The sequence below is a fragment of the Ursus arctos genome, unplaced genomic scaffold (assembly GCF_023065955.2).
Source record: "Ursus arctos isolate Adak ecotype North America unplaced genomic scaffold, UrsArc2.0 scaffold_7, whole genome shotgun sequence".
In the NCBI taxonomy this organism is placed as follows: domain Eukaryota; kingdom Metazoa; phylum Chordata; class Mammalia; order Carnivora; family Ursidae; genus Ursus; species Ursus arctos.
Window position 1 is genome coordinate 18,583,954 of NW_026623089.1, and position 22,873 is coordinate 18,606,826.

At 34.5% G+C, this 22,873-nt stretch overlaps 1 protein-coding gene across 2 annotated transcripts in view; it reads right to left on the reverse strand.

The window, feature by feature from the left end:
* SHOC2 (SHOC2 leucine rich repeat scaffold protein) overlaps positions 1 to 22,873 on the reverse strand; it is a 91,799-nt gene that overhangs the window by 33,370 nt on the left and 35,556 nt on the right. For both annotated transcript variants that reach the window (XM_026494097.4, XM_026494096.4), the window contains exon 2: positions 14,239 to 15,183. In XM_026494097.4, coding sequence (XP_026349882.1) covers positions 14,239 to 14,941 — 703 coding nt within the window. In that variant the 5' untranslated portion in view covers positions 14,942 to 15,183. The remainder of the gene's footprint in view (positions 1 to 14,238; positions 15,184 to 22,873) is intronic.

Sequence of the window (22,873 nt, forward strand, 5' to 3'; positions counted from 1 at the left end):
AAAGTTATTTTCCTTTTGCCTTGTCTTTAGAGGAGGCAAGGGTTGCACAGTATATCCAAGACTTTTTAAGCATGACATTACCCTATATCCAGACAATGAAGCATGCTGACATATTCCTTCTCAAAGGTGACAACACTGTCTAGACTCTTGTTGGCATTCTTCCTGCTATTTCTCTGAGCAATACAGTCTCCCAGGTTACTCTAATATATTAAACCCATTTTCATTTTGTAATACAGAAAGTTAGCGTTCCACATGCAAAAAGAAGTGGAACACATGATGCCTGATATATGGAAGTCAGATAATTGAGATGTAAAACTAATGTTCATCAAACAACGGAAGAGTGATTTTAGGAGGAGAAAAAATTTTTTCCCCTTCTGAAGATTGCAAGTTATTAAAATGCATTTAAATACCAAATTGCTGAGGATTATTTGGAACTTTTCCAAGTTTCCCATTTTTTCACATCTTCTTTTAGAAAGATCATTGACTTTCAGTAATTGTTAAAAATATTTTATACATGGCTTTGTTCAGAGTAGTTTAACAAATATGTGATTAAATAAGTGACAAACTAAATGTCTGGGGTTTAAGCAGTAACAAAGGAACATTATTATATGAAGATTTGAATACACTGTGTCACTAAAACAGAAGACAAATTATTGCTCTAAGAGCATTAATCAGTCTGAAAAAAATTCCTATGTGCCTGTTCTCTTTACCAGGCACAATACTAGGCACTAAAGATACAAAGAGACCACAAGACACTAAATACCTCTTTTCATGAAACTTACAATTAGCAGGAGACAACATGTGATTTGATGGAAGCCAGAGAGGGCTGCTTATGAAATTTCACCATTAAAAAACCATTTTAGATCTTCAAGGCCTTTCATTGTCAAAATTCTTTATCTTTAGGATGACCATCTCATTCACTTCATCACTCAAGAAAAATTTATTGTGTACCTACTAGAAATTAAGCAGTGAACAAAACAAAGTCGATTCTCAAGGAGCTTACATCCTAGTATGCACCAAAGGAAGCATCAGAAAATAAGGAAATAAAGTGATAACTGCTGTAAACAAAAAAGTAAAGCAAGGAAAGACAGCTGGAAATAAAAGAGTGTATAGAGTGGCAGGGAGGAACCATGTACATATGTGTACTGAAACACAGGACATGTGAAAGGGAGAAAGGAAAAGAAGAAAAGAGATCTGGAGTCCTATATATCAAACTTTTTGATCAGGTAGAAAAGTACAATTTAAAGTTTCTAAACAAGCATGATAATCAGAATGTTGTTCTGAGAAGTCTATTTTCTCATAGATTTGAAAGAATGGATTGGAAAAGGCAGAATTAGGAAGCACAGTCTATTAGGAAGCTACTGCAGTTAGCTCGCATAAAATAGTATGAGGGCCTACCGTGAATCATCAAAAGCACCTTAATGAAGAGGCCCACTACACAAGCAACTAAACATGGAAATAGCAATAGGAATGTGGTAAATTATATATGATGAAGGGGTTTTGTTTTTTTCACAGGTGGTTGTGGACCAATATTCTGTAAAATACAAAATTGCATTTTTGGATGTTCCGGCAATGTCAAATTGTTTGACAGAGAGAGAGACAGCCAGCTAGAGAGGGAACACAAGCAGGTGGAGTGAGAGAGGAAGAAGCAGGCTCCCAGTGGAGGAGCCTGATGTGGGGCTCGATCCCATAACGCCAGGATCACGCCCTGAGCCGAAGGCAGACGCTCAACGACTGAGCCACCCAGGCGCCCCTCCTGGCAATGTCAAATTGTTATACAAGATTCTAAATGCTTACTTTCAATTTGTGTTGTTAACCTGCCAAACTGGTGACAAAAACATTGGTTGGCCAGCAACCTGTCTGATTAGGCCACACTTTGAAATGATCTAGAACAGGGGGAAATAATCCTGATTCCAAGATCTTGAACCTGAGTTGACAGAAAAGATAATGATGCAATTAAAAGAGAGAAACAGAATCCAAAAGGAAGAAGGGTGTTTGGTGAGGAGTTATATTTGATCATGCTGAATCTGAGATATCAGTGATATAGGTAACAATTTTTGGTTAATTAGGGAAAAAAAAAATACAGGTCTGAAGAAAATGTTGTCATGACAGAACATTTCTGTCCCAAAGAGGGAGTTGGGGTTAATATCCAAAGAGACAAATATTGGTCTTCTGGCTAATGGTAACCGTGGAGTCCTGGATAAATTACTTTAAAAACACTATACAAAAGCATGCAGAGAGACTCAAAGCAGAAACTAGAACGAATTCAACTCTTGCAAAAAGGGAACTGTGATAGGCAGACTTTTAAGATGGCCCCAATGACACTGTCTCATGTGTAACTGTATAATTAACCCTCCCTTGAATGTGCACTGAACTCAGTGACATGTTTCTAATGAAGAGAATGTAAGAACAGTGATGAGATGTCACATCTGTGATTAGGTTACAAAAGATTGTGCTCTCATCTTGCTACCACTCTCTCTATTGCCTTCTCAGCTTGCACCCTTTGATAAAGCAAGCTGCCATGCTGGAGAGATCCATGTGGCAAAGAACTGAGGGCAGTTTCCAGCCAACGGCCAGGAAGAAGCTGAAGACCTTAGTCCAAAAACCTTCGAGCAACTGAATCCTGAAAACAATCACATGAGCTCAGATGCGGATCCTTTTCCAGGCACGCCTTCAGACGATACCCCAGCCCTGGCTACCACCCTGAGTGAGAGATCTTGGGAGGAAACCCTGAATCAGAAGATCCAGTTAAGCTATGTCTGATTCTGAATAAAGAAACTGTAAGACAGCAGTAAACGAGTGTTGTTTTAAGAGCTATGTTTCAGAGTACTTTCTTATGAACAGTAGCTAACTTATATAAAAAATTACACTGGGTATGATCCACATTTGTTAAGGCTTTTACCATGAAGTTACTCACAAATCTGGCAGCAGAAAATAAATCTCAAGTAGAAAGCCAGAGTCCCACTGGCCTGAGAAGCCAGAGGACAAGGTCTAGGGTCTACAACAGTGTCTGGAATTCAAGGTTGGATATCCTGGAAAGGAGGAAACCACAAAGAGTGGAGTTCCAAAATCTGCATATACATACCCCTCAAATTTTTCACTGACTCCAAAAGTACACCCATGGGAGAGAAGACTGCAAGAGCCCAGAGGAAAAACAACCGCTAGAAGGCTAAAGAGCCAGGCAGAGATTTTGACAGCTGCCATCTATAGTGGATAAGTTTTGGAATTTCAGTGCTGCCAAGTTAGAAGGGTCAGAAAACAAAATCCCAAAAGGGCCATACTATAAAAATAAAGACCATATATCAGACTAAATCTCAAAAAAATATAGTATCTCAAATTCAAATTTCATTTACATGGGATTAACAATAGATTTAGACACTGAAAAAGTAATTACATATAGCAATAAAAAAATAGTAATAGAAACAATCTAAAACACACATAAAAAATGAACAGAAACATCAGTGACCTGAAAGGTAACATAAAGAGATCTAATATACATGTAGTTAGAAATCCACAGAATTAAAAAAGCAAAGAAGGTGCCAAAAATCAAGAAAATTTCAAGAAATAATGGCCTAAATCTTTCCAACTTTGATGAAAACCATAAACCCACAGATCCAAGAAGCTCATAAACTCCAAGCAGAAGCAACATGAAAAACACCAAATAGAGGCACATTGTAAACAAATTGCTGGAAACCAGGGACAAAGAAAAACATTTTTTAAATATACAGAGAAAAAGACTTAGACACAGAAACAAAAATAAGAATAATAGCAAAACTGTTGCCCAAAGCTAGGCAAGCCAGAAAAAACAAACAAAACCAAACAAAACCCAGAGAGATAGGAGAGAGAAGTTTAAAATACAGAAAAAAGGGACGCTTAGGTGGCTCAGTCATTAAGCATCTGCCTTCGGCTCAGGTCATGATCCCTGCGTTCTGGGATCCAGCCCCGCATCAGGCTTCCTGCTCAGCAGGAAGCCTGCTTCTCCCTCTCCCACTCCCCCTTCTTATGTTCCCTCTCTTGCTGCCTCTGTCAAATAAACAAATAAAATTTTAAAAAATAAATTAAATTAAATACAGAAAAAAGGAAAGCTGTCAAACTAGAATTCTATACTAAGAAAAATAGCTTTCAAAAATAAAAGCAAAAGGCTCTGAGATAAACAAAAGCCTGGAGAATTCATTATGAGCATATCTGCACTACAATATATATTAAAAGAAGTTCTTTGGAAAAAAAGAAAACAAGTTCAGATCTACACAAAAAATGAAAGTACTAGAAATGGTAAATTTATGGCTAACTATAAAAGAGGTTTTTTTGTTTTTGTTTTTGTTTTTGCATTTTTCTTTGAAAGATAATGAAGAAGAATGATGGCATAGCAAAAGGCACAGGAACCAACCTAAAAGAGTCCACAATAACCAAAGGTGGAATAAACTGGGCAATAAAATAATAAAAATAATATTGGACTGGAACCCACAGAATAGATAAGTCCAGATTGATATAATTTAAGTAATGGAATAAATAAATATATGAGGGAGAGAAAAGACAGCTCTTTATTGTAGAAGAATGCCAATTAATGCAAAAGAAATTTTTAAAAATCACCATTAGAATACAGTAATAATTGTTTCAGGGTAGATCAAGATCCACCAATGAATGCTAAAATCAGGGAGCAGAAGATTAAGGAAAAACAAGATATTGGCATAGACTAAAACCAGCACTCCTTAGGGTAATTATTAAGAAAAAATTATTAACTTTAAAGTAGAGCAGTACAACAAAATCACCATAACCAACATCAAAATCACCAGTAATGAGTCGTATCAATATCATATATCTCTTGATATGATTCACTGGGGAAAGCACCATAATTACTTCAGTGGCATTCTTGCCAAACACATAATCTCAAACCTGAGAAAATATAATATAAACAAAAAATGAGTGATCTATTATATAATACCTGAGCAGTACTCTTCGAAAGTTTCAAAAAACTTTCCACAGGTTGAAGGAGACTACAGACATATGACTATTAAATGTAATGTATGATTCTGGAACAGAAAAAGTACATTAGTGAAGAAACTGGTGAAATCTAAATAAAATTTGTAGTTTATAGTATTGTACCAATGTAAATTTCTTGGTTTTAATCACTGTATAATGGTTATGTAGACTGTTAATAACAGAGGAAGCTGGGTAAGGGGTAGATGAGTACACAGGGTTGTAAAACCAGTACGACTTTTCTGTAAGTCTAAAATTTGTTCAAAGTGAAAAGCTTAAAAAACATAAAATTTAAAGCAAGAATAACAGCAATGTATTATTATGGGATTTTTAATGTATGAATAAAAAAGTATGACAATAATTGCACAAAGAATGGAAGAAGTAAAAGTGTTCTGTGTGATGTTCTTAGGATATATGAGAAGTGGTATAATATTATTTGAATGGAGACTGTTATGATATGTACTGTAAATACTAGAGCAGCTACTAAAGCAGAGTAACAAAGACATATATAACTAATATGCCAACAATTGAGAAAAATGGATTTTATAAAAATAGTTGATCTAAAATAAGGCATGAAATGAAGGGAAAAAAAGAATAACATATGGCATGGCACAAACAGAAAAACAGATGGTTGATTTAATCAAATCATACTGGAAACTATATTAAATGTAAATGGTCTAAGCTCTTCAAGTAAGACAAAAACTTCCAGGAGTAATATGATCTCACTGATATGTGGAATTTAAGAAAGAAAACAGATGAACATATGGGAAGGGGAAAAAGAAAAAGGAGAGACAGAAACAAGCCATAAGAGACTCTTAACAAGAGAGAACAAACTGAGGGTTGATGGAGGGAGGTGGGTGCAGGATGGACTAGATGGGTGATAGGAATTAAGAAGGGCATGTGTTATGATGAACACTGGGTGTTGTAAGGAAGTGATGAATCACTGGATTGTACTCCAGAAATCAATACTTCACTGTATGTTAACTACTTAAAACTTAAATTAAAAAATTTTTTTTAAACTGCCAGGATTAAAAACCACAAGATCTATATGCTATCTATAAAAAAACCATTTTAAATGTAAAGACACAAATAGGAGAAAGAATGGAAAAAGATATACAATGCAAGTACCAATTAACAAGGAAGCTGGAGTGGCTGTATTAACAACAGATCAGAGGATTCATTAAAACAGGATTCATTAAAAAAAAAAAAAAATTACCAGGAATGTTACCAGAAATAAAGACAGATATTTCTTAATGATATAAGTAACCTCACTGGGGGGAAAAAATCCTAAGTATATCTACAAGTAATAACAGTTTCAAAATATAAGCAGCAAAAATTAATAATACTAGTGGGAGAAAAATCTGTTACTATGGTTGGCTATTTCAACACTTATTTTCTCACTAATTGAAAACAGTGGACAGAAAATTGATAGCAGTATAGAATGAATATTATCAATTAATCTGTGACCTTGCTCCAAAAAAACCCAACACAATGCATATACTTCTCAACTGTATATAGAACATTTATTAAGACAAGCCATATTTTATAAATCAGTAGCAAAAATATTGGAAAACATCTCCTGAATACTTGAAAGTTGAACAATTCACTTCTAAATAATCCATGGGTTAAGAATAAGAGATATTTAGAAAATATTTTAAAATAAACAATAATGAAAATACAACATCAAAATTTGCATGCTGCTGCTAAAATAGTACTTGGGAGATTTATAATGAAATGCTTATATAATGAAAAGAAAGGTTTGAAATCAATCTAATAACTTAAAGTAAACAAAGAAGAGCATATTAAACCTAAAGAAAAAACTAAATAAAGAGGAGAAAACAAAAGAAAAAAATAATAGAAAAAATGAAACCAAAAGCACGTTTTTTCTTAAAGACCAATAAAATTGATGTATCTCTAGCCAGACTGATCAAAGACGACCAAATTACCAATATGCAGAATGAGAGAAAGACATGATTACAAATTATACTGATGACATTAAAAGAATAATATAGAACTATTACGAACTTTATGCCAAAAAATTCAACAAATTATACAAAATAGATAAATGCTGACAGATTCAAACTACAAAATTCAACTGAGAAGTAGAAAACTCAGATAACTCTGTATCTACTAACTAAATTAAATTAGATCAGTGATTAAAAACCTTCCTACAAAGAAAACATCTGTCTCAGATTGTAGAACTGATAAATTCTTCCAAATATTTGAGGAAATACTACTAATTCTACACAAACTCTTCTAGAACACAAAAGAGGAATACTTCCCAACTCATTCTATGATATGAAGCCAGCATTACTCTTAGAGCAAACTATTAAAAAAAAAAAAGAGAGAGAGAAAGAGAATTACAGATCAATAACCAGGCTGCATAGAGATACAAATTCCTTAACAAAATTTTAGTACGGGTTAAATTAAATCTAGGAAAATACAAAAAGGTCCTATTAAAAATGTATATGGTAGGCACTCAAATACTGGTAAACAATTAGGTTTCATAAGTTGTGACCTACCCTGTGAAGTCATATGACCTTCACTTTTGAGTCATACTGAAGATGCTTATATTTTATTTTATGTTAATTATCTTTTTTTAGAGGGATGGAGAGGCAGAGGGAGAGGGAGAGAGAGAATCTTAAGCAGGCTCCACACCCAGCATGGAGCCCAACTCGGGGCATCTCATGACCCTGAAATCATGATTCGAGCTGAAACCAAGAGTTGGTCGCTTAACCAACTACACTGCCCAGGCATCCCAAAGATGCTTATATCTTAAAAATAATTCTTGTTCCTAGGGGCACCCAGGGACACAGTTGGTTAAGCGACCCAACTCTTGGTTTTGGCTCAGGTCATGATCTCAGGGTCATGAGACTGAGCCCTGAGTGGGGCTCCGTGTTGGGTTGGGCATGAAACTCGCCTTAAGATTCTGTCTTCCCCTCTACATCTGCCCCTCCCCCCAAATAAATCTTAAAAAAAATTTTCAATTCTTGTTCCTGAACTTACAGGAATATTTTCAAGTATTCAGAGATTAGCTGTATAAAAAAAATCACATCAAATCATACTAATTTATAAAACTACATAATTAACAAAAGCTGGAAATACCTATCATACAAGCTTGAACATATTTAGGGAATTACATCAGAATTTCTACCATTACATTACTCAAGTCTGTCTTATAAGCTTAATTCTCCTTTTCACTGCAAAGAAGATTTCAGTAGCTCTTCTAATCAAGGGCATCTGCAACTAGGCAACATGGGCAAGAGTGTCTATACTCCTTTGAATGGGTAGCATGCTGTCATTAGAACACAATTCCCTATACCTCAGCGGGGTGGAAAGTCAACTGTATCCTCTCTCTGATCCTATCAAACCCTTCTAAGATAGCTTAAGTGTTATTTTCTGTTCTCTTATTGCTTCCTTTAGCAATAACAACTTTTACAGGTTTTTGTTGTTCAGTGAAACACCTGACAATCGGATGACAATAAGTTAACAGTTCATGTCCACGTCTCTAGAATCTCTTGAGGATTCCCAGTCAAAAGGAGTTATTTATTAACGACCATGAATCCTTTTTCTGATTTCTTTTTCCTGCCAAACTAAGTTACTCATTAGCACTTGTACAAACACTCAAAGGCGATCCATTAAATAATGTTACCTGGACCACAAAAGCAATTTTATCACTCCTAGCAGTCCTGGGAGAATTTCAAGAATTTTAGGGACTAAGGGTTAAAATTTGAGTTAATATTGAAAAAATGGGTAATAGTACTGGGCTTCATTAAATTCCCTTCAAACCCCATTTATTGAAAACCTACCATTTATTATCTACAAAAATTCAGAAAATTAAATGATAGGGAATTAAAATCTCTAAGGTCCTTCAACTTAAAAAATTGCTGGTTCTGTCCTTAGTATTTTTATATAGATATTGATGATATATTTTTATATGTTGATTATATCACTTAACTTACAGAATATAACATAGTAGTACGTCAGTATAGTAGGAATTCTGTTTTCAGTAACTGTTACTGTGTCAAATGGGTAAAAAAATTTTGCTGATTCTAATTTCTTATAGATCTGAATGCTGTGAGAGTTGTTTCTTTAAAATGGGAAAAATGATTATGGGTTCCCAAAAAGCATACATTTTAACATATCAGGTCATTCTCATAAGCAAAATGGGTTATTTTGACAAATTCACATGAAATTGTATATTATATATAAATGATGTAGCATTTTATTGATTATACAATGTAGGAAGAATAAATTTTTTAAAAAATATATTCCTTCTAACTTAGCTGTTTTTATAAAGAATAAAAAAAGGGTTCATGTTTAAATAAAGAAATCCTAAACTAGCCCATAATTCAAAGAAGGAAAACTGTAGGAATATTCGAAAGAGATAAAGATGGAGTTTTTTTCTGGTTTCAATGAGCAACCATTTCCTTCCCTAGAAGATTAAAATCCTTTAAAACTTCATTGTCCAGAATTCCCTAAAGTGAATTAATTATTCAAACTGACTACCTGATGGCCCTAACTCTAATCCACCCAGGCCAAAAATAAAAAAAAAAAAAATTTACAAAAGCATAGCTTTAACATAAAACTCAACAGAACCAGTAGAGGTTACAGGGAGAGGGAGTGATTATTTCCTGTCTTCCCTCTCAAAACACAATTTCTTGATTGCCCTGGTGTACAATGAAGAGTCTCTTTCAAGATTACAAATGGTAAAAAGAAAGCAATGACTAGGAGTTCCATCTACTACTTAACACAAAAAGACAGGACATTTACTTTATGTGTCCATGCCTTATCACACAAAAAGAAAGGTAAATGAATATTACCAAATGAAGAGTTTTCTTGGCTACTCTGGTGTATTATCTCTGGCTCTTCATATGGTTACATTTACTGTCTGTTTAGTATCCTTTTACTGTTTTCTGCCAATGTTCACACATGTGAATATGTACCACTGGTGTGAAATCACACAGCATTAATAAAGATGCCATTAATGCTTAAACAGATAGATGTTCTGATTTCAATATAGTTCCCTAGAAAGCAACGCAGCTTGTATAATGACTGAATTCCAAATATATTATTTAAACTAAACAACAGGCTATATTTCAAGAACTTCTAATTTCTCATATTCCTCAAATATACTGCTAGATGGCATGACTCAAAGTGGTGTACTCATATGACAAGAAAATAAGGATTTATTATCATAATAGAAATCTAATATATATCTATAATAATGTGAATATATAGAGAGAGAAGTTTAACAAAATGATAATTATCATGTATTTTGAACTGTAAATTCCTGTTATGGGTTACAGCAGTAAGTCAAACTATAGTAAAGGTATGTAACACTTTTTGGGGCATCTGGGTGACTCAGTCAATTAAGCATCTGACTCCTGATTTTGGCTCAGATCATGATCTCAGGGTTGTGAGATCAAGGCCCACACTTAAGATCCTCTTTCTCCCTCTCCTTCTGACCCTCCATCCCGCAAAAAAAAAAAAAAAAAAAAAAAAAAAAAAGGCATAGAAAACTGTAAAAAATGTCAAATTTCCATTTCACTTGATCTTTGCCCAAGGGTCTTAATTTGTAAACATTCTCAAAGGGGCTCAGGATTTTATTTTTTGTAATTAAAAAATCAGTAAAGCAGGGCACCTGGGTAGCTCAGTCGGTTTAGCATCTGCCTTCAGCTCAGGTCATGATCCCAGGGTCCTGGGATTGAGTCCCGCATGGGGCTCCCTGCCCAGTGGGGAGTCTGCTTCTCCCTCTTCCCCTCACCCTGCTTGTGCACTCTCTCTAATAAATAATAAATAAAATCTTCAAAAAAGAAAAAAAAAAAGCGGTAAAGCAAGATCTGCATCACAGAAAATAACTTTCCTTTATAATAAAAAGATAGCTTTCAAAAATTAAAAACAAATGTATAGTCATCAAAACACTGCAAATCAAAACCACACAATACCACTTCTTACTCATGGAATGGCTATAATAAAAAAGACGATAGCAAGGATGTTGAGGATGTAGAGAAAACAGAACTCTCATACACTGTGGTGGGAACATAAAAAGGTGTAGCCACTTAGGAAACCAGTCTAGAATTTCCTCAAAAGGTTAAACATAGAGTTACCATATGACTCAGTAATTCTACATTTAGGTATATAATCCAAGAGAAATGAAAACAAATGTCCACATAAAAACTCGGACACAAGTGTTCATAGTAATTTTATTTGCAACAGCCAGAAAATGGAAACAACCCAAATTTGTTCAACTGATAATGGGTAAATAAAATGTGGTATATTCATAGAATGGAGTATTCTTCAGCAGTAAGAAGGAATGAAGTACTGATACATGCTACAACCTGGAGGAATTTTGAAAACACGCTAAGTGGAAGAAGCCAGTCACCAAAGACCACATGTTGTAGGATTCCATTTATATGAAATGTCCAGAACAGGCAAATCTGCAGAAACAGAAAGTAAACTAGTGTCTGCCTAGGGCTAAGGGGTTTCAAGAAAACAGAGAAGGGGTAACTGCTAAAGTGTACAGAGTTTCTTTATAGAGTGATAAAAATGTTCTAAGATTGTTTGTGATGGCTGCACAACTTTGAATATACTGAAACCCACTGAACTGTACACTTTAAATCTATGAACTGTATGGTATGTGAATTATATCTTTACTAAGCTAACATCCTCCTCCCTCAAAAAAAACAAAAAAACCTAATGCAATGACTTTTAACTGCAGCTATAAACACAATAACCGAGCTTATTCTTTAGAAGTACAGATTCCCTGAACCTGTCAGACTACTAAGTCATAAATTGGGAGTGGGATCCACTCTTCTAGACTAGTGGGGGCAGTACAGTAAGACCTAGGTTCAAATCCTGACTTCCTAGCTGCATGACTTTTTTTTTTTTTTTTTTTTTTTTTAAGATTTATTTGAAAGAGAGAACAAGAGAGCAGAGCAGGAGGGAGGGGCAGAGACAGAAGCAGGCTCCCCGCTGAGCAGGGAGCCTGAGCTGGGGGGTTCAATCCTGGGACCCTGGGATCATGACCTGAGCCAAGGACAAACACTTAAACGACTGAGCCACCCAGGTGCCCCCCTAGCTGTACGACTTTTAGTAAATTATCTAATCTCTCTATCTTTTCAGTTCCTACTTCAATACAACGGAGGAAGAAGTGTCTATTTCATTGGGTTACTGTAAGAACTTAATGAGATAAAATATGCAAAGTATACCATATGACATACTGTGCTCGAACAACAGCCATTATTATTATGATGATTATATTGTTTTTACTGGACATTTTCGTGTCCTTTATAGGGAAAAGATAATGCAGACTTCTGCAACGTCTGCCCCAAATCCATGCATCTAATAAGCTAAACCTTACAAATCTTAGCCCCTTTTAAGAAATATTAACTTTTATCTTTAAAAGCAGTTTATTGTCTATCTGATGCCTGCTTGGAATAAAATAACATTTATGAAGTAACTATTTTTACAGAAATACAAAAATTACAAGAACACAAACTTTAATAATGCTACTAATTGTGTGAGGGTACTCCTCAAACAAACTCAAAGGTTATTTTTAAAATTACAAATTTAGGAATAAAGGTCATAGATTAGGCAGACAGAAACCATTTAATTAAATAAAATTTGCCGATTTTTAAAAATACATTCACTTTAGTAAAAATGCGGTATCTATATGCTAAGAACAAACCGAAGTACATTTAAAATCCTGTAATTTCAGGGCGCCCGGGGGGTTCAGTTGGTTGAGTGACTGCCTTTGGTTCAGGTCATGACCCTGGAGTCCCAGGATTAAGTCCAGCACTGGGCTCCGTGCTCAGTGGGGAGTCTGCTTCTCCCTCTGACCCTCCCCCCTCTCATGCTCGCTCACTCTCTCACTCTCTCGCAAATAAATTCTTTAAAAAAAAATAAATAAAATGCTATAATTTCTTACATAAGAAATGTACATTCTTAATTCCTAGGTAATTTGATAACATCCCTACGGAAAGACATCCTTAATAGGAGTCTCATGAAATAAGCCAACACTTTCAGATGGAGGGTAACACACACCCAAAACAATAAGAGCAAAACCAGGAAATAACATTTAATATTTTGATATTTCTATGTAAAAATTTAGCATTTCTTTTTTCTTTAGCAATTCTATTTCAGAATGAACCATATTAATGGTGAAATTTTAACTGAATCTGGTATGAAATCAAAAGTCAATCAACAACCGCATTTCTATCTGAAGACATGAAAAGGAGTATTTCCGTTCAGATTCCTGAGGATATTTTAGTATCGTATAAGTGAGTCATATTTTCAAAGTAATAAGTTCATTGCTTGAGAAAATCTATCATGGATTTTCCAAATACGTTTCATGAAACCAAAATTAAATTAAGATTTTGTGTGTCTGGTGAGAGTTAAATGTAGAAAATGCCATACCTAAAACTTAAACTGTATCTTTCTCAAAGCTAAATAAATTTTTAAACACACCTACAGAATATTATCTCTCTGCAAAGCTGCAGTGCCTCAAGTTTCCTTTGTCACCCACTATAAGAGCAATGCTCAAGCAACAATATTTTTAAATCACCTATTTTATTCAGAATATATCTGCCTTTCATAAGAAAACCTTCCTTAAAAAGTTACGTAATTAACTTTTACGTCCATTTTTTTAAATGTTATAAAACGAGCCCAAAAATACCTTTATCAATTTCTCAAAACTGGTAAGTCAAAGTTTGCTATATTCCCTAATCAAAAAATCAAATTGCTTATTTTTTATACTACTACCATTCTTTTGCTTTTTTTTTTTTTAAACAAGGCTCTGATATGCCAATCTTTTGTAGTAAATCAGGTAGAAAAGTCACATGAATTTACACAAACATTTTTCAGATAAAGAAGGAAAAGTGAAAGAACTGGAAAATGTAGCCTTAATGAACCTACTATACTATTTAGATATTTTTATAATAGGTGGTAACAAGTTAAAAATTCGGGAAACATCCTTTTATTGCTACGAATTCACCTTTTCTCCAGTGAAAATGAAAGCAGAATAGGTTTATTGAAACAACTACATCAATATTCTAACTCACTTTCTTGAGTCTATAAAATAAGCTCAAACCATACACTAACATTGCTAAAATTAAATAATTAAAGTAAAACATATAGAAGATGAAATTTAGAAACTAGCTATTTTTAGGCAAGTATCATATTTTCTGATATGGAAAATCACTTAACAAAATTATCTGGCATAACAAATACTACAAATAGTAGTAACCCAAGGTCTCTTACCAATTTCAGCAGGTAGTTGTTTGATTTTGTTCTCTCGAATGCTAAGCATGCTGAGTTTTGACAGATTTTTGATGTCCTTTTCCACAGTAGTTATACGATTAAAGCGAAGGTAAAGAGTGGTGAGAGAATCTAGCCTATACACCACTGAAGGAATTTCTCTCAGTTTATTATGCCGTAAATCAAGCATCCGCAGCTTCTTCAAGTTATCAAGAGAGTCAGGCAAACTGGTAAGTGAGTTTTCATTTAGAGCCAGTGTCATGAGATTTACTAGACAGCCTACCTCTGCTGGGAGGGACTGTAATTTGTTGCTATATAAATAAAGTTCTGTTAATTGAGTCAACTCTTTGATTGATGATGGCAATATGTGTATAGACCTCTTGGATAAGTCCAAACGCATTGAATTCTCTTCCCGGCATTTGTTGAGCTCTTTAATCACCTCTGCATTGCTAGATTTTTTCCTAGTCCCAGGTGCTGGATTTGGCCGTTTGATCGTATTGTCAACTGAAAAAGCCACTCCTGGTTGGGCAGCACTGGAGTCCTTCTTTCCATCTTTGGCATCTTTCCCTTTGGTCTTAGGTTCTTTTTCTTTGCTCTCTTTCCCAAAACCTCCAGAGGCTTTTGCCTCCTTTTCTCTTTCCTTGGCTGATGGCACTTTGGGATCTTTCTCTTTAGAGTCTTTTTCTTTTCCTAAACTACTACTCATGGTGACTCAAGCTTGGGCAAAAACTACATGAACTCCTTTGTTTTATTTGCCAACAACAGTAATTGGAATTCAAAGATGAAGAGACAAAGATCCTACACAATCAAAAAAGGGGTTGGCTTGAAGAAGTAATCACCATGGAGTAATAGCCATCTGTTACATGTTGGATCTAAAAGCACTATGCCCATTTCTGATAACTTGTTCCAACTGGTAAAATGGTGCTGGTCAATGACTCATTAGAATTCCTGAAATACAATACAAAAAGAATATTAAATTAGATTATAATGTGTATTAAGTAAATGGGCTCTGAAAAACAATCTTACTGAAAATTTGGCCATTTTTCTATGATGTGATGCAGTAAATATTTACTGAACACTTTCTACTATGCAAAATCCATTGAAAAACTATAAAAATTGATAAGGCAGGCCCCTATCTTCAAGGACTTTATAATCTAACAGGAAGAGGTACGGTAAGCATACAAGTTACTATAAGTTTGTAAGAACTGAAAAATGGGAGAAATCATAATAGCAGCTAATGTTTGACTGCTTTCTATGAACAAGCACTACTGTAAAAAATGTACAGATATTAATTTAATACATGTAACAGCCCTATGAGATAAACTGTTGTCCCTAATTTTTAAAGAGGGACACCAATGCACAGAAACAATTTTAAGTAGCTGGCCTTGTGATCTTGGAAAAGCAACAGAGTTGAGATTCCAATGTATATATCCACAGCCTGTGTTCCTAACCACTACACTAAAACTGCTCTATGTGCAACTAATTGCCAGACAGCTTTAGGTAACAGAAAGGATTTCAAAGGCTATGACAGAATCAAGAGCAATCTCACAAAAGAACAAAATGGCAAAGTGAAATATGTATGGAGCACAGCAAATAGTTTAGGGAAAAGGACGTTAAGAATCTGTACTTTAATAAGCATTCTAGGTGATTCCAATGCAGGTAGATCTAGGGACCACCTTGAGAAACAGTAACAAAGGTCAATCTCCAATGATGTCTATAAACTAGAAACTGAATGGTGATAAGGATTCTTAACAGTTCTAAAAAGTAGAAAAAGTTCACTGGTAAAATGACCAAAAGGAACTACAAAGGCTGAAAAGATGAGTAAAATGGCTGTGAAGGAGTCTGTCCTCCCTAAGTATTCTGAAATTTATTAATTTTATAAGTAACTGATCTTTATGTGATGGTAGGGCTTAAAGATTAAAGACAAAATGATTAAAATCCTACCTGATTAGCTTAAGAAGTTAAAAAAAAGTTAAAATTTTATGAGACTACCAAAAGTATTTGGTAGTCTAAGTGCACAGGATCGTGCTAAGAATTTCTATACAGAGGATATGAACCCTACCCTATACAAGGTTACAGTTTAATTAGACAGCCAAAACACTCACATATAACAACTAAACATAAGATAGTATAGTAAACCCTCAGACAATGACATATGCTATTGCTCTTTTGAGAAAACTGACATCAGTGAAAAGGGCTCAGAAAGGTTGTGTACAGAAGTACAAGCAAGTAAAGACAAGGTGGCAACGCAGTCCAGGTAGATACAGTGAAATGGTAACTTAGGCCAAGAATACGGAATGATCTTAGTTTGCCATAGGAAAGTGAAAAGGTGGAACTTTGCTGAAGCAAAGTCTCGGGTGGAGACTAGGAGCTGGGTAGAAGACTAATATCTGTAAATTCCAGATAGAAGACTCCTAGAATACTAGGAGCTGGGTAGAAGACTAATGATCTGTAAATTCCAGACTAGAGTTTGAACTTTATCAGCCTATAAGGTTCTACAGTTAAATAAACATGGTATTTTTTGCTAGCGCATCAGAAAAGTTATTATCTCTCCACTACTCACCACCCCTTCAAAAAGAGAAAATAACTATTTTGAGCTACAATGGAGAAAGACTAAGAAAACCTTCAGAGGTACTGATTGAGAAAGCAATGCTGATAAGCCAAAATGAAAGCACATTAAAATGATACAACAGTGAATAATGGGAAATATACACAGATGATGGAAATACAGACATTTCTTATCAATTTGTATGTAAGAAATGTCATTATGCCAAGTTTCTGAAATCAAATTTCTATTTAGCAAGATATGTATGTACTGAATTTAAAGTGAGATGCAGATGGTATAAAAAAGATGTTACATATTAAAGAACCAATCTAGCCTCACACGAAATATACTAGCAAAACTTTAATGCTTCTGCTTAATAATTAGATTTAAAAGGATTTTTATGAGTTAAAACTGCTTAATAATTAGATTTAAAAGGATTTTTATGAGTTAAAAATAACACTTTTCTAAACACACAATTGGCATTTTTAAGATGGAATCCTTGATCTCCTATTGTTTCCCAAACTTCTGTAATACAAAAAATAAAATAAACCTGTGATATTTGTTTTAAAAAAATAAATTCCCAAACTCTATCCTAAACCACTGAACTGGAATATTTAGGAAGAGGAATCTAGGAAACATCTGTTTTAATAAGAAATGTCTCAGCAAATGCTTATCAACTTTGGAAGTACAGGATATAACCAAATCTGAACACTGGTATATTTACTATTGTATTTCTTTTTTTTTTTTTTTTTAAAGATTTTATTTATTTATTCGAAAGAGATAGAGACAGCCAGCGAGAGAGGGAACACAAGCAGGGGGAGTGGGAGAGGAAGAAGCAGGCTCATAGCAGAAAAGCCTGATGTGGGGCTCGATCCCGTAACGCCGGGATCACGCCCTGAGCCAAAGGCAGACGCTTAACTGCTGTGCCACCCAGGCGCCCCTCAATTTTCATTTTTAGAATAATATTTAAGAAATACAATAGTAGGCGCCCCTCAATTTTCATTTTTAGAATAATATTTAAGAAATACAATAGTAGGCGCCCCTCAATTTTCATTTTTAGAATAATATTTAAGAAATACAATAGTAGGCACCCCTCAATTTTCATTTTTAGAATAATATTTAAGAAATACAATAGTAGGGGCGCCTGGGTGGCACAGCGGTTAAGCGTCTGCCTTCGGCTCAGGGCATGATCCCGGCGTTATGGGATCGAGCCCCACATCAGGCTCTTCTGCTATGAGCCTGCTTCTTCCTCTCCCACTCCCCCTGCTTGTGTTCCCTCTCTCGCTGGCTGTCTCTATCTCTGTCAAATAAATAAATAAAATCTTTAAAAAAAATAAAAATAAAAATGAAAATTGAGGGGGTGGCTAGCTGGCTCAGTCAGTACGGCATGTCACCCTGGATCTCGGGGTTGTGAGTTCAAGCCCCACAATGGGTGTAGAGATTACTTAAAAAAATAAAATGAAAATCAAAGAACTACATAAATATTTGTATGTTACATACATGATACTACTATAAAAATTAAAAATGGTTCCATAAAAAAATAAAAATTGAGGATGAAAGAGTGGGTCAGGAAAGAAATTGTACTAATGACAAAACAAGTTACTAATAATTTCAAGTTTCCATTGAAGTTTGAAAAGAGACTTCCCATAATATATAAATAACAAAATATAGTTGAAGTTCATACTAGAGATACTTGAGCTCTTTGATTTCCCTGCAATAGTGATGGATTTGAGCTGACCCCACATATTCATCCTATAACTCTTATTCTTAATGAGATTTATTGATATACAGCTCAGGCACTGTTCAAAAAAATATAACTAGTTACAGAGAACAGAATTTGGACTTTGACATCACCATACTGAAATGAATTAACTAACTAACCAGGCTTGACTATTAACTAAAAAATTTTCACATCCAGTAAAAATATATGTTGTCTAACACAACTAACAAATGACTTGACAGTCCCAAATTAAATTCTGGATCTAACTCAGATCTGAATCAGGTGACACCACTAAACTTTTTTGGACAAGAAAAAAAGTATTGGGAGTAATCTTTCATATTTATTGGAAATAAACTATTCGATTTTTAAAAAATCCCTTTAGAACGTTGCAAGAGAAGGTTACATTAGCACCAAATTTGACTCTTGTACCCACTTATGTAACAGAAAGGCAGTACCCATTCTAAAAATGCTTAAAATCTAGTGAAAAAGCATAAAATTGCACCAATTACTAAGCTGAGCCTAGCAATGGTGTTTTTATACTGGGATCTTCATCACTCCAGAATATTCCTCTATTCCCTACCACCTAATAACTACCATACACAGAGCACTTGACATGAACTTTTTATCTTATTTCAAATTCTCAAAACCACATCAAGGAAGATATTAAAAGTGTCTCCACTTGGTTTGAGTCCATTTTTATCATTTGTCCAAAAATGATACCAAATATTACCAATGCTCTCTGTTGGCAGAGGTCTTAGTTGATAAAATTTTTCTCAGGTACTTAGTTATGTTCTAAATTATGAAAATTCTTAACTTCAAATTCCTAAGTAGAAGAATTCCTCTATTTCCAATTTATAGAGAAGAAAATTGAAGCACTAAAGTCAGATACCTGGTAAGTAAGGAAAAATTCAAAACCAGGTCTGACTCTAAGCCCATATATGTTTTTTCCACTATACCATGGTGTATTTCAAAGATAGCTATCTAAATCATAATTGTATGAGGACGCTGATTACAATACTTTAGGCCTCAATACCTTCTAAGCCAGGGGTCAGAAACTTTTCCTGTAAAGGGCCACATATTAAATGCTTTAGGCTTTGAGGGCCAGATGTTCTGTTACCAGTGCTCAATTCCAACACTTTAGCATGAAAACAGCTGTAGACACTTGTAAATGACTACGTGAGGCTGTGTTTCAATAAAAGTTTAACAGAAGAGGCCACATACTGAAGTGTGGCGACAGTTTTCCAGGTCACTGTTTCATATTTCAAATCACTCCTTGCAGGAACTGTATCTTGTATGCAAACTGGATGTAAAAAGTAAAAAAAAATTCCTTGTTCTTATAATACACTTAACATTACTTTTAGCTATTTCTAAAATAGCTACAATTTCCTAAAATCTATGGGAAGGAGGACTGGAGGGAAGATGAAAGTGAGAAAGCACTAGCCTAATAAAATCTATTCTTGGTACAGACTACAATGATGACTACATATAATAATTATTTTTTAAAAACACATCAATAGGACACACATACTAAATATATTCCTTAGTCTTACCTTAAATGTGGATGTGAAAGGTTTACAATATTAGGTGCTGAATTATAACGAACAAGACTTCTGGTTCCAAACAAGATGGAATAAGCCATTTCACCCTGTTCCTCCCATTAATTATAACCTAAAACCTTGCACAAAATACATAAAGCAACTAGCAGAAGATTCTGAAAAGTAGAGAAAAGAAGGTACAGTGGCTAGGGACTCTGGCTGAAGGATAACCTGCTGGTGAGTTCTCTGTTTTGGTTTTGTTTTTTGTTTTTGTTTTTTTTTTTGTTCTTGTTTCCCACATAACCTGGCCTGGCCGTAGAGAAGCCCATAATACCTACAAAAAAAAAGGTCCAAGAAAAGTTCTCTCTCTAGTCAAAGGACTATGAAGAGAATGAAAAGAAGCTACAGGATGGGAGAAAATGTATCCAGAATAATATAAAGAAGTCCTTTAAATAGTAAGAAAACAATCAATCCAATTAGAAAAGAGGTGAAAGAGACTTGTAGAGACACCCCACTAAATACACATATGTACCAAGATGTTCAGCATCATTAGTCATTAGGGAAATGCAAATATAACTACACATCTATTAGAAGAGCTAAAGTAAAAAATATGGATGATACCAAGTACCGGTGAAAATGTGGAGAAACTGGATAAATCACTCATTGCTTATGAAAATGTAAACTGGTACACCACTCTGGAAAACAATCTGGCAGTTTCTCATAAACATACACTTTAACATACAACCCAGAAACTGTACCCCATAGGTGTTTATCCTAGAGAAATGAAAGCTTACGTTGACATAAAAACATGTATACAAACATTCATAGCAGCTTTATTTGTAATGCCCCAAAAGTGAAAACCACCCAAATGTCTTTTACTGGATGAACTGATAAACTGTGGTACATCCATACAACAGAACACTGTTCACCAATAAAAAAGGAAAAGGAACAAACTATCCTTGCACACAAAACCTGGGATGGATCTCAAGGGCCTTATGTTGAGTGAAAAAGTATCAAAAAGTTGGCATGTGTGATTCTGTATGATTCTGTTCATACAGTATTTTTAAGTGACAAAATTAAACTTATGGAGAGCAAATCAGTGGCTGCTATGGCTTAGGGCTGGATGAGAGTATGACTATAAAGAGGTAGCATATGTGAGCTTCTTTGAACTGATGAAACAGCTGTGTACTTTGTGTAGTGGTTATAAGAATCTGTACAAGTTTTTGGGATGCCTGGGTAGCTCAGTCAGTTGGGCACCCCACTCTTAGTTTCAGCTCAGGTCATAATCTCAGGGTCCTGGGATCAAGCCCCACATCCATCAGGCTTTGCACTCAGCAGGGAACCTGTTTGGGATTCTCATTCTCCCTCTCCCTCTGCTCCTCTGCCTCCTGCTCTAAAATAAATAAATAAATCTTAAAAAAAAAAAAAGAAGAAGAATCTGTACAAGTTTTCAAATTTCATAGGACTAGCAACATCCCCCCCCTCCAAAAGAAGACTGCATGGAAAAACTGGTAAAATCTCAGACCGTAGTTTATTTAATAGTATTGTATCAATGTCAATTTCCTGATTTTGATAATTGTACTATAGTTATGTAAGATGTTATTATTGGTGGAAAATAAGTAAAAAGTACAAGAGAACTCCCTGTACTATTTTTATAAATTCCATCAGTCTAAAATTATTTCAAAAGAAAAATGTAAACAAAAAAATACAATGGTCAATACAAATCTACCATATGTAAATTATAAAAAAGCACACTGAGTTTTTTCAATAAAGAAGTTTAAAAACCACATTTTGGAAAAAAAACATTTTGAAAACAACAATTTTTAAAAAATAAATGAGTAACAATTCATATTGGCTGGGAAAAGATTTTTCTCATTCTTGTTCAATATCAGATAAAAAATATACCCACTCACAGATACCATTCAATTTGAGAAGGTACATATTTCATAAACATTCCCAGGAAAGAAAAGATTCTTTAAATACAAATACATTTAAGTACACTTCAGTTAATATAATTATCATTCATAAAATAATGGTGGGTAAATCAGGAACACCCTAAGCATACATTTGCCTGTCTTCTAGACAAAGTCAAAAGATAACTAGAATTAGTTCAAAAGCTTAGCCATTATACATCAAAATACTCAGTAACTCTAGTTTTACTTGTCATCGTATCTAACATAAACTGACCTTTTAGTTAAAAAAAAAAAAGAAAGAAAAAGAGAAATTACATCAAATGGAATGAGGAAAAATATCTGCAATGTTATCAGACATGCTACCATAAGTCTGAGGTATAACCTCCCAATATCCAGTAAGTAGTAGTGTGCTAATGTCACACTACTGCTCTTAGAATTTGAGGGCTAAATTAAAAGGACAGTTCCAATAGTTTCTTTGTTGGAAATAAAGAATTTCATTACTTTGTAATTCATCTGATAAGATTTAAACATAAGTGACACAACTGACATGTATTACAGAATCAAAGGTGAACATTACTGTAGAAAAATAAAAGGTAAAAAAAAATTAAAAAGGAAAAAAGAAAACAAAAAAGAGAAAGAAAAGGTAAATGAGTTGTAAGTATATTAGGCCTAAGATGCAGGGAGCCAGAGACTATTCTGAAGCACAGCTCTGGCAATATGGTAAAGAAGCAATGCACAGAAACTTTACTTATTCAGGCATTTTTATAAATGATATACGTAAAGAAGATGAATACTAGTAAGGCATACATAAACAGTTCCTAAATGGTAGTCCAAAGACGACTTCAAGCAAAAGAAATACTACAACTACCTCATATAAGCATTTAACAAAATATTTATTGAACTCCTCTGTGTGCCAGGCATCATG